Source organism: Lathyrus oleraceus, chromosome 6 (assembly GCF_024323335.1).
Source record: "Lathyrus oleraceus cultivar Zhongwan6 chromosome 6, CAAS_Psat_ZW6_1.0, whole genome shotgun sequence".
NCBI lineage: Eukaryota > Viridiplantae > Streptophyta > Magnoliopsida > Fabales > Fabaceae > Lathyrus > Lathyrus oleraceus.
In genome coordinates this window covers 205,782,107-205,794,726 of record NC_066584.1, presented here as the reverse complement: position 1 = coordinate 205,794,726, position 12,620 = coordinate 205,782,107, and the positions used below count along the sequence as shown (strand labels likewise).

Below are 12,620 nucleotides of genomic sequence, written 5' to 3'. Positions count from 1 at the left end.
GCCACCGCGCCTTTATTGTTTCCAAAGGAAAAGGAAAAAATAAAAATAAAACCAAAAGATAAGAAGTTTTCAAATCAAAACTAATAAAATTTCAGAGATTACAGGTAAGGGGGTTGGTTACACAAATGGAAGGTATTAGCACCCAAAGTGTCCTAGGTACTCCTAGGGAGTCCTTTTTGTGTGCAAGTGTTTTAGTTGAAAAGATGTTGATAAAAATATAGATTGGGGGGATGACAAAAGAATTCAATTATTATATTTTTGTGTTTGACAAGACCTTCGGTCTTATGCCTACATACCAACATAAAAATGAGGGATCCAAACCACGTAGTTCGTGGTAAAAATTTCAAAGAATTGGTGGATTGATTTTAACAAAAGTTTAAAGATCTTTTGTTATCATTAGGGGAATACTGAACCAAACATCCACCGATAATGAGTGCTTTACAACACTTAAGAGGGAGGGCTCCAACTTGGATTCAATCAACAAGTATACGACTAACCCCTAATAAATGGAAAAACTTATAATCAATATCATGGAATGAGAGAATTATATCTCAACCATAGATAACTCAGATCTAAACACTCTCTTTTGCAAAGTTTAAAAGAAAAAGGCACAAAATGGCCAAAAGGGTTAAATGAGATTGTTAGTTCTTTTTTTCTTTTGAAATTGAAGTCAATATAATTAAGTTTATTCACAACTTTGATTAAGAAAATATTTTCAAAATCAATGGCACAAGGCCAAGGTTTCTACTCATTAAAACAAGTCTAAGTTGGAAAACACAAGAAAATAAGGTTTTGAAATAAGGGAGAGATTTTAAAATTTAAGAAGGAAGGGAGGAGATGAAGGGACTATCCTAGACAAAATTTTAAAATTTTAGAGTTGAAAAGATCTGACCAATGGGATGCAATCCACAAGACAAGAATGTCAGATAGAAATCCATTTCCTTTGAACTATTGAGCAAGTAACAAGCATAAGCATCCAAGAAATAAAAATGAAGATCAAAGGCATCAAATAAAGATAGCCAGAATCCAAGCAAGCATTCTTAAAGTAAGCAGTCTTAAGTGTCTTCAAATGTATCAAATGAGATATTCCTTGTAGCAAACTGATATAAACAATCATCAAATAAAAACCATAATATAAAGACAACAAATTAAGCACGTAGACAAAGTAGCAGATAAACCAATAGAGCTCTCAAGACTTGTCTCAGAATAATGGCATTGGCCAAGATAACTCAATCTCAAATAATGGCATTGGCCAAGTCCTTCAAAGCATGAGGATGTTGTCTACTCTAAGTCCTAAAATTTAGATCAAGTCAAAAGCAGAGGTCCAACAGTCCATCAACATATTTTTTAAGTTTTTTGTTGTTATTAGGTATTTTAAGGTCCTAAGACCATAAATAGAACAAAATCACAAGCACACAATATATACAATCATAAAGATATGGCTCAAGTGAACAAAGTGAAAAGGACTGAAACATAAACATCTTACATGGAATGTAAATGGAAATTAATGATAAAGATACTAGAATTTAAATTGCATTAAGTAAATGGCATTAAAGATAAAACAATGATAAATAAATGTTACTAAAATGTTAGTGGAGAATTCAATTGTTTAAGTCATTCTTTGGAGAACACTCAACCATCCACTCACAAGTATGAAGACATGAACCAAGACATCACCTATGAGAAGGGCTCCAACTTGGATAAATCAACAAGTATGCCACTAGCTCTCATAAATGGAAAAAAGGTCAAGTCTTCACACAATGCCATGAAGAATGGGAGACTTACAATCTCACTTACAAGAATGCTATGCCTTTTGGGACAAATTTAGCTATATGTTAAGCAATTGTAATTGGACTTATGTAGAAGTCACAACTATTTGAGGTCGGAGAATAAAAATATTTGTGTCAATGCAGGCTAGAGACATGGTACAAAGAACCAAGCTCCTAAAGCATACCACATGATCTAGGCCAAACAGAAGATGGAATAACACAAGATCAACCAAATGGCTCAACAATATTTTTAAATATTTTAACAATTAAAAATAAATTTAAAAATGGAATAAAATGCATTTTTAAAAGGGAAAAACCTCAAATCCCTTCAAATCACCAAATAAATGGCCAAAGGATTTATCCTAGGTCAAACAAGGTCAAAGGACCTTAGACAAAAAAGTTGAGAATTTTTAGAAAGTCAGAAGTATTTAAAAATATTTAAAAACAAGTCAAAAACATATTTAATTTAGAAAAGATATCAAATATAATCCAAAAAATGATTTTAATTCAAAATATGGAAAAGGCAAATACTTAAAGATTTTTGGTGAAAGTGCCATATTTTTTGGATAAAAAATGAAATTATTATGAATTGAATAAAATAAGCTAATTAAAATGAAACTCAAAAATTATAATAAAACGAGAAAAAACAAGGGCCATTAGATCTCCCTCATTAATGGAGGTGCAAATCTGATGGCCACGCACATCAAGCCAATGGTGAAACCAATTCAATGCATGGAAGTTGGGGTAATCACAAAGGATAGACCATATTAAAATGTTGGACAAGGATCAAATGGCTGGGAATGATGCCAACATACCACCGGAGCCCTAGCTCCAGTCATCTTCTCTAATGGCCTCCACCGAACTGGTTGATCGCGCAGACTTAGTATGTCTATAGGATTCGTTACTGTAAGTGCACAGTCTTATCGCATAGTTTTAAAGACTATCGAACCCAAAGGACTAATAATCGAACTTACCGTTATCTAATGTTACTATGTAAATCTAAGGCTGAGAATATCTCTAGGAGTTGAGGGACGAAGAGAAATAACTACGAACAAAAACAAAATATTAATAAAATTATTTAATAGCGTGATATCGGTATGTAACACATCAAACTTCGGGGATTTGATCAAGAATATCCTAATGGAGTTAACATCAACAAACTTGTCAATGTTAGGGAACAATATTAAACCATAGATGAGTAAGACAAAGATGGATTCAAAGGCATCTATGCCACCATCTTGAGAAAAATCAATAGCTCTACCAATGAGAAACTCAGAAGTTAACCATACAATCCCTCCTTTCTCCATCATATTAACATAAATCTCAAATTTCTTCTAATGGAGAGCCTCAGCTATGACTTGGAACGTTAGAATCTCCTCTAATCCATTGAAAGGCACCTTGTTAGACATGCGTGTACCTAAGAGATGGGCATACTCTTCCAACATGGGCATGAGCTGGTAATCAGGAAAAGTGAAGCAACGATAAAGAGTATCATTGACTTGAACCAAGACACTCAAGAGTCCTTCCATAACTTCGGTAGACAACACATATAGAAGCTTCCCATGATGTTTCTTGAAATCCAAGGATCCACTATAAAGGATGATAACTTCCTTAACTCTTTTAAGCCGGGAGATCTGAAATTGTAGTTCTTAGTGTTCCTTTGTCCATAATCCATGGTCTAAAAATATTTGCAAATATGACCTTAGTTCCTTGAAAATTGTTACTGTGATAAGTGTTATGATGTGCATGAATGCATGAATGCAACAATAACAAAAAGGGATCAGACACAAGGAAAACACAAACAAAGGTCACGGGATGGACCAAGTCATCATCAATTTTGGTGGATTACGGTTTCTCACCTTTTCAACACCCAAGATCCATTGATTTTGATGAGACTGATTGAATCAACCGAGAATCAAAGGGTTTGTCGTGAGTAACAGGCATGGAGTCGGGTTAAGAACCATCCCTAAGGAGTGTACTAAGGATAAAAATCATGTAAATCATGTTCTAAAAAGTTCCCAGAGTCGTGATCCCATCTATCGGATACTATAGGTTAGGATGACTGACTCATCAACCCATAGTATTCTCAAGAGAAACCGAGAAACTCATCTGAGTGTAGTATCGTGTAACAACTGTTATCAAGTCCACACTTGAACAGTCTCCGCACTATGTCCTAAATAGGCCAAGTTGGGTTAAATGTTCTACGATCCTCAGCTTCTCGGACTCCCAGGTCGGAAAAAGTAATGTCTATCCACGACTTACTCGTGCGACATAAGTAATTCCAAGGGGGTCTCCAATGAGTAGATGGGTCTCAATCCAACTCATTAAGGACTACTCCACACGATTCGAACATGACGATACCATCCTCCTATCTTAATTGCACTCAAGTTCGAGTTAGAACTTATCTCACCACACAAAGATCACCAAGCACAACAGACAAAGAGTATCACACAATATATACAAACAAACATCAAATATCAACAAATGTAATACACATAAAAAGTAGGCTAAACCCACTGAGGACTACTCCCCCACAAAGTCTCCACTTTATTTCTGGAGCGGAAAATTTATGACCATTGAGCTATTGGTTAAGTCAACGCCAATAAAACCAGAGTCACCACCGCGCTTTTATTGTTTCCAGAGGAAAAGGGAAGAGTACGAACAAAACCCAAAGATAAGAAGTTTTCAAATCAAAACTAATAAAATGTCAGAGATTACAAGTAAGGGGGTTGGTTACACAAAGGGAAGGTATTAGCACCCAAATTGTCCTAGGTACTCCTAGGGAGGCCTTTTTGTGTGCAAGTGTTTTGGTTGAAAAAGATGTTTGTAAAAAATATAGAATGGGGGGATTGGAAAAATAATTCATTTATTATATTTTTGTGTTTGACAAGACCTTCAGTCTTATGCCTACGTACCAACATAAAAATGAGGGATTAAAACCCCGTAGTTCGTGGTAAAAATTTCAAAGAAATTAGTGAATTTATTTTAACAAAAGTTTAAAGATCTTTTGTTATCCATGGGAGAATACTCAACCAAACATCCACCTATGATGAATGCTTTTCAACATTTAAGAGGAAAGGCTCCAACTTGGATAAATCAACAAGTACGCAATTAACCCCTAAAAATGCATAGCGGTGTATTCGTGACCATTGAGCTATGGATAAACTCAACGTCAATAAAACCAGAGTCGCCACCGCGCCTTTATTGTTTCCAAAGGAAAAGGAAAAAATAAAAATAGAACCGAAAGATAAGAAGTTTTCAAATTAAAACTAATAAAATTTCAGAGATTACAGGTAAGGGGGTTGGTTACACAAATGGAAGGTATTAACACCCAAAGTGTCTTAGGTACTCATAGGGAGTCCTTTTTGTGTGCAAGTGTTTTAGTTGAAAAGATGTTGATAAAAATATAGATTGGGGGGATGACAAAAGAATTCAATTATTATATTTTTGGGTTTGACAAGACCTTCGGTCTTATGCCTACATACCAACATAAAAATGAGGGATCCAAACCACGTAGTTCGTGGTAAAAATTTCAAAGAATTGGTGTATTGATTTTAACAAAAGTTTAAAGATCTTTTGTTATCATTAGGGGAATACTGAACCAAACATCCACCGATAATGAGTGCTTTACAACACTTAAGATGGAGGGCTCCAACTTGGATTCAATCAACAAGTATACCACTAACCCCTAATAAATGGAAAAACTTATAATCAATATCATGGAATGAGAGAATTATATCTCAACCATAGATAACTCAGATCTAAACACTCTCTTTTGCAAAGTTTAAAAGAAAAAGGCACAAAATGGCCAAAAGGGTTAAATGAGATTGTTAGTTCTTTTTTTCTTTTGAAATTGAAGTCAATATAATTAAGTTTATTCACAAGTTTGATTAAGAAAATATTTTCAAAATCAATGGCACAAGGCCAAAGTTTCTACTCATTAAAACAAGTCTAAGTTGGAAAACACAAGAAAATAAGGTTTTGAAATAAGGGAGAGATTTTAAAATTTAAGAAGGAAGGGAGGAGATGAAGGGACTATCCTAGACAAAATTTTAAAATTTTAGAGTTGAAAAGATCTGACCAATGGGATGCAATCCACAAGACAAGAATCTCAGATAGAAACCCATTTCCTTTGAACTATTGAGCAAGTAACAAGCATAAGCATCCAAGAAATAAAAATGAAGATCAAAGGCATCAAATAAAGATAGCCAGAATCCAAGCAAGCATTCTTAAAGTAAGCAGTCTTAAGTGTCTTCAAATGTATCAAATGAGATATTCCTTGTAGCAAACTGATATAAACAATCATCAAATAAAAACCATAATATAAAGACAACAAATTAAGCACGTAGACAAAGTAGCAGATAAACCAATAGAGCTCTCAAGACTTGTCTCAGAATAATGGCATTGGCCAAGATAACTCAATCTCAAATAATGGCATTGGCCAAGTCCTTCAAAGCATGAGGATGTTGTCTACTCTAAGTCCTAAAATTTAGATCAAGTCAAAAGCAGAGGTCCAACAGTCCATCAACATATTTTTTAAGTTTTTTGTTGTTATTAGGTATTTTAAGGTCCTAAGACCATAAATAGAACAAAATCACAAGCACACAATATATACAATCATAAAGATATGGCTCAAGTGAACAAAGTGAAAAGGACTGAAACATAAACATCTTACATGGAATGTAAATGGAAATTAATGATAAAGATACTAGAATTTAAATTGCATTAAGTAAATGGCATTAAAGATAAAACAATGATAAATAAATGTTACTAAAATGTTAGTGGAGAATTCAATTGTTTAAGTCATTCTTTGGAGAACACTCAACCATCCACTCACAAGTATGAAGACATGAACCAAGACATCACCTATGAGAAGGGCTCCAACTTGGATAAATCAACAAGTATGCCACTAGCTCTCATAAATGGAAAAAAGGTCAAGTCTTCACACAATGCCATGAAGAATGGGAGACTTACAATCTCACTTACAAGAATGCTATGCCTTTTGGGACAAATTTAGCTATATGTTAAGCAATTGTAATTGGACTTATGTAGAAGTCACAACTATTTGAGGTCGGAGAATAAAAATATTTGTGTCAATGCAGGCTAGAGACATGGTACAAAGAACCAAGCTCCTAAAGCATACCACATGATCTAGGCCAAACAGAAGATGGAATAACACAAGATCAACCAAATGGCTCAACAATATTTTTAAATATTTTAACAATTAAAAATAAATTTAAAAATGGAATAAAATGCATTTTTAAAAGGGAAAAACCTCAAATCCCTTCAAATCACCAAATAAATGGCCAAAGGATTTATCCTAGGTCAAACAAGGTCAAAGGACCTTAGACAAAAAAGTTGAGAATTTTTAGAAAGTCAGAAGTATTTAAAAATATTTAAAAACAAGTCAAAAACATATTTAATTTAGAAAAGATATCAAATATAATCCAAAAAATGATTTTAATTCAAAATATGGAAAAGGCAAATACTTAAAGATTTTTGGTGAAAGTGCCATATTTTTTGGATAAAAAATGAAATTATTATGAATTGAATAAAATAAGCTAATTAAAATGAAACTCAGAAATTATAATATAACGAGAAAAAACAAGGGCCATTAGATCTCCCTCATTAATGGAGGTGCAAATCTGATGGCCACGCACATCAAGCCAATGGTGAAACCAAGTCAATGCATGGAAGTTGGGGTAATCACAAAGGATGGACCATATTAAAATGTTGGACAAGGATCAAATGGCTGGGATTGATGCCAACATACCACCGGAGCCCTAGCTCTAGTCATCTTCTCTAATGGCCTCCATCGAACTGGTTGATCGCGCAGACTTAGTATGTCTATAGGATTCGTGACTGTAAGTGCACAGTCTTATCGCATAGTTTTAAAGATTATCGAACCCAAAGGACTAATAATCGAACTTACCGTTATCTAATGTTACTATGTAAATCTAAGGCTGAGAATATCTCTAGGAGTTGAGGGACGAAGAGAAATAACTACGAACAAAAACAAAATATTAATAAAATTATTTAATAGCGTGATATCGGTATGTAACACATCAAACTTCGGGGATTTGATAGATAGTTGGTGTAATCTTAAACATCAAAATATTCCTCAGTAGAAATTATTTATTTAAAAGACTTTGTCTCACACTCTCGTTTTTATTGACTCTGACCATACTCTTAAACCATAATGCTTTTCTCTCGCTGTCTCATTTGAATTAAAAGTAATTTTTGGAAATAAATAAAGTCTAATTAATCCCAAAGCCCTTTCATTATATTTAGGATTAATGCCTAGTTTCAGCTATCCGGTTAAAATCTCAAACTCGTTTTTATTGACCGTAACCTTTGTTTGCTTTGTACTCTCATAATAAAAATAGTTTTTGAATTTAGAACAAGAAACTATAACCGGAAAATAGTATTTTATAAAAGCCAACACCAATTATTTACGAATCCCGTCGTTTCGACGGTCTTTACATACCGAGACCGATTGGTTTAGCAAGGCATGGATCCGGAACAAACATGATATTCAGATAATTAAGCATACGATAAGGCATAAGCAATTAAAAGGGAAATTAAAATAGAACCTGGAATATCAACTGAAAACATGGAATGAATGTTGATTCTTGAATTCAAACAAGGCCGACATGCTTTGGCAATCGGGTACACCGTTACAATCAAATTCAGTTCCTTAAAACAAAAACCGTGATAGTCCCCGATGTGGAGAATCTAATACTTTATAGGTAAATATATACCTAAGAAACAGTAACAACGAAATCTGACTAAAAAAATGCACACCCGGTCTCTAAAGACCGAAGTCTATATATACTCCCCACTCCTCCTTAAAAGTATCCTCGAATATCTACTAGTGGGGAGCGGTTTGTTGAATGAGCATAAACCGATCATGGAGAAAATTATGGAGAGGAACAAGGAGGACTGGGTTGGTGGCGGCTGCCACAACCCTAGTTTGATCACGTGGCGGGCGCCACTTCCTTGTGTGGTGGGCGCCACATTCCTCTAGTATGGTGGGCACCACCCTTCTTCAGTCCATGAGGTGGGCTCCACTCTTCCAAGTGATGGGAGCCACCCTTCTTCTAATATGGTGGGTACCACCTTTCTTTATTTTGCTCCATTTTCTTCCTTTTTCTTTCCTTTTTGCTAGTTTCCTCTTTGTTTGCCTAGACATCTCTTATTCGATAAATACCTGAAATAAACATAAAATATGGAGTGATACTATGGAAAATCAAGTAAAAAGCAATGCATGTTAATTCAAATATACAATACATTTTCGCGTTATCAAACTCCCCCATACTTAAACCTTTGCTTGTCCTCAAGCAAATGCTGCATACATGAATAAAAGAGTTTTGTAAAAAATTTCAGCATACAGTATCAAGACTCGTGAAAAACACAATTGCATTCGGATACTCATTCTAGCCTACAAACTATACTTTGGTCAAAAATTTCATCAACAGGTACTAACTTCCACACTAAGGGTATCATTGGAACACATAGTCGCAATCGTGCAACCATAAGTCTCCCTCCTATACAAACCAATCTGAATCATGTCATCACGCTTAAGCCTACCTTACTAATCCTTTTTTTTATGCTTTTTCATTCTAGTGTGATCACATTAAGCCCGTTATCCTTTCACATTCATAGCAATATAATCTGTTAGTGACTATGATCTCATAATTATTTATTTATTTCTTTTCTCGCACTTTGGCTCAAATAACAGCTAAAGATGGTTATACTGTTGGGTTAAATGACTGGGTGAGTGTGACCTAACTTAGAAGGAACAATATTTTCATAAATTTTGTCAATCATTTTCTCTTTTAAGCCTGGGTCGTACACTTATTTGCATCGGCTTCTTGCGTAGTGTGTGCTTAGGATGGTGCTGACTGCTAGATAAACTACTTAAGGAATATTAAAGGATATAATTTAAGGCTACGACATGACAAGTACTCAAATTGATCAATAAACCGTAAAGGAAAATGATCCTTTCGAGTGGCTTTGTTTAATTTTCTATAATTAATGCATATTCTACTTCCAGTTACAACTCTTTGTGCTATAGATTCTCCTTTTTCATTATTAACAATTGTGACACCTCCCTTCTTTGGTACGACCAGTACTAGGCTGACCCATTGACTATCGGATATTGGGTAGATGATCCCTGCTTCTAATAGCTTTTGCACTTCTTTCTTTACTACATCTCTCAAAATGGGATTTATCATCCTTTGATGTTCTCTAGAGGTGTTACTGTCTTCCTCTAGCATAATGCAATGCATGCATATGGAATGGCTTATTCCTTTTAGGTCTGAGATATTGTAGCCTAAAGTAGTTGGATATTTCCTTAAAATGTGTAGAAGTTTTTCGGTTTCTGTCTACTCTAAGTCTGCATTAACTATTATAGGTCGCTCGAGTTCAGTGTCCAGGAATTCGTACCTTAAATTTTTGGGTAGCATTTTAAGTTCTAAGGCTGGTTTCTTTGGGCAAGGCATATGATCGGGTGTTAGTGCTAGACATTCTCTTAGGCTGTCATCTTGGTATTCCTTACTCCAATTTTAATCTTCAAAAGTAGGAGGCCTTGGAATTTTCAGTATTTCGGAGTATGAAGTTTGTTCATTCTCCATTTCTCTTACACATTCGTCGATGACATCTAACAGACAACATGTATCGTCTATAGCTGGTGCCTTTAAGAATTGCGTCAAAATAAATTCGAATTTTTCCTCCCCACCTTCAAAGGTTAGCTTGCCTTTCTTAATATCTATAATAGCTCCCACAGTGGCTAAGAATGGTCTTCCTAATATGATAGGGATATTGAAATCCTCTTTTATGTCCATGATTATGAAATCAGTAGGAATGTAGAACTGATCTATGCGTACCGGAACACTCTCTAACATACCTACGGGGAATTTAATAGAACGATCTGCAAGTTGTACGGATATTCTAGTTGGTCTTAATTCTCCCATTTTAAGCCTTTCGCATATGGACAAGGGCATTAAGCTAATACTGGCTCCTAAGTCGCATAGTGTTTTGTCTATGACAAATTTTCCGATTACACAGGGTATGGAGAAACTCCCTGGGTCTTTCAGCTTAGGAGGCATATTGTTTTGTATTATGGTGCTACACTCAGCAGTAAGTGTAACGGTTTTGTTATCCTCGATCTTCTTCTTGTTAGGTAAGATTTCCTTAAGAAACTTAGTGTATGAGGGAATTTGAGTGATGGCTTCTGTAAAGGGTATTGTGATATTCAATTGTTTTAGAAGCTCTACAAATTTCTTAAATTGCCCCACACTTTTAGATTTAACAAGTCTTTGAGGATATCGGATATGAGGTTTATACGGTGTAGGAGGCACATATGGTTCTTCTTTCTCTATGGCCTCTTCGCTTTTATCATCCTTTAGTTCGTCTTCCTTCTCAGTTACCTTACCAGGGTCTTGGTGCATGGCTGGACTTTGAATTCTAGGGTTGGTCGGTCCATCTAATTTTTTCCCACTTCGTAGTATAATAGCATTTGCATGAACTTTCGGGTTTGATTGTGGTTGTCTAGGAAATGTGTCTGCATGGGCAGCAGTAGGTGCTTGTTGTTGAGCCACTTGCGAGATTTATGTTTCTAACATTTTGTTATGGGTAGCTAAAGCATCTATTTTGCTTGTTAACTGCTTGATTTGCTCACTAGTGTGTATGTTTTGATTAAGGAAATCCTTATTTGTTTGGGCTTGGGTACCTATGAAGTTTTCCATCATTATTTCAAGGATTGACTTCCTAGGAGCATTTGGAGCATTTGTGGCAGCTTTATGATATCCTGGTGGTACAGTAGGTGCTTGGTTAGGTGCATACAATGTGTTATTGTTTTTGTACGAAAAGTTTGGGTGGTTCTTCCAACCTGGGTTATAGGTGTTTAAGTAAGGGTTTCCTTAAGAATAGTTTACCTGGTCTGTGGAGACTCCCGTCAAAAGTTGACATTCAGGGGCAACATGCCCAGGAACTTCGCATATCTCGCAGTTTGGTGCTACGGCAGCCACGGTGGTTGCGGGTGTTATGGTCATGTTTTCTATCTTTTGAGTAAGAGCATCTACCTTAGTATTGACATGGTCAAGATTAATTATTTCGTACATACCGCCTTTCGTTGGAGGTTTCTCTATGGAGTTTCTTTCGCTTCCCCACTGGTAGTGATTATGGACCATACTTTCGATAAGTTGATAGGCCTCATTGTAGGGTTTATCCATCAGTGCACCACCTGTGGCGGTGTCTATTGTCAATCTTATGTTGTACAAGAGACCGTTGTAAAATGTATGGATGATCAACCACTCTTCTAGACCGTGATGTCGACAAAGCGTCATCATGTCCTTGTATCTCTCCCAAGCTTCAAAAAGTGATTCGTTGTCTTTTTGTTTAAACACGTTTATTTGGGCTCTTAGCATAGCCATCTTACTAGGTAGGAAATATTATGCTAAGAAAACTTTCTTCAACTTGTTCCATGTAGTGATAGAGTTGGATGGTAGAGACTGGAGCCAGGCTCTAGCTCCATCTCTTAATGACAAAGGGAAAAGACATAGTCTTATAGCTTCGGGACTGACACCATTTGCTTTCATTATGTCTGCATATTGCAAAAACACTGACAAATGTAGGTTTGGGTCCTCCGTGGGACTACCGGAAAATTGGTTTTGCTGTACCACTGACAACAACGAAGGTTTTAGTTCGAAAGTATTTGCCTCAATGGCAGGGGCAACGATGTTGTTATGTGGTTCATCCTACAAAGGGATGGCATAGTACTAGAGAGGACGGTTTTGCGGTCCTTCAACCATCTCTGGTTGTATAATTGGTTCAGGAATATGGATATTA

At 35.7% G+C, this 12,620-nt stretch overlaps 1 protein-coding gene and 1 non-coding gene across 2 annotated transcripts; one reads left to right on the top strand and one right to left on the bottom strand.

Moving 5' to 3' along the window:
- Positions 1–10,336: 10,336 nt before the first annotated feature.
- Positions 10,337–10,744, bottom strand: LOC127094795 (uncharacterized). Its single transcript, XM_051033573.1, has one exon. The coding sequence runs from the start codon at positions 10,742–10,744 to the stop codon at positions 10,337–10,339; it is 408 nt and encodes a 135-aa protein (XP_050889530.1).
- A 1,348-nt stretch (positions 10,745–12,092) lies between these two features.
- Positions 12,093–12,199, top strand: LOC127099441 (small nucleolar RNA R71). Its single transcript, XR_007793941.1, has one exon. It is a non-coding gene; the product is annotated as a small nucleolar RNA R71 (small nucleolar RNA).
- The last annotated feature ends 421 nt before the right edge of the window (positions 12,200–12,620 follow it).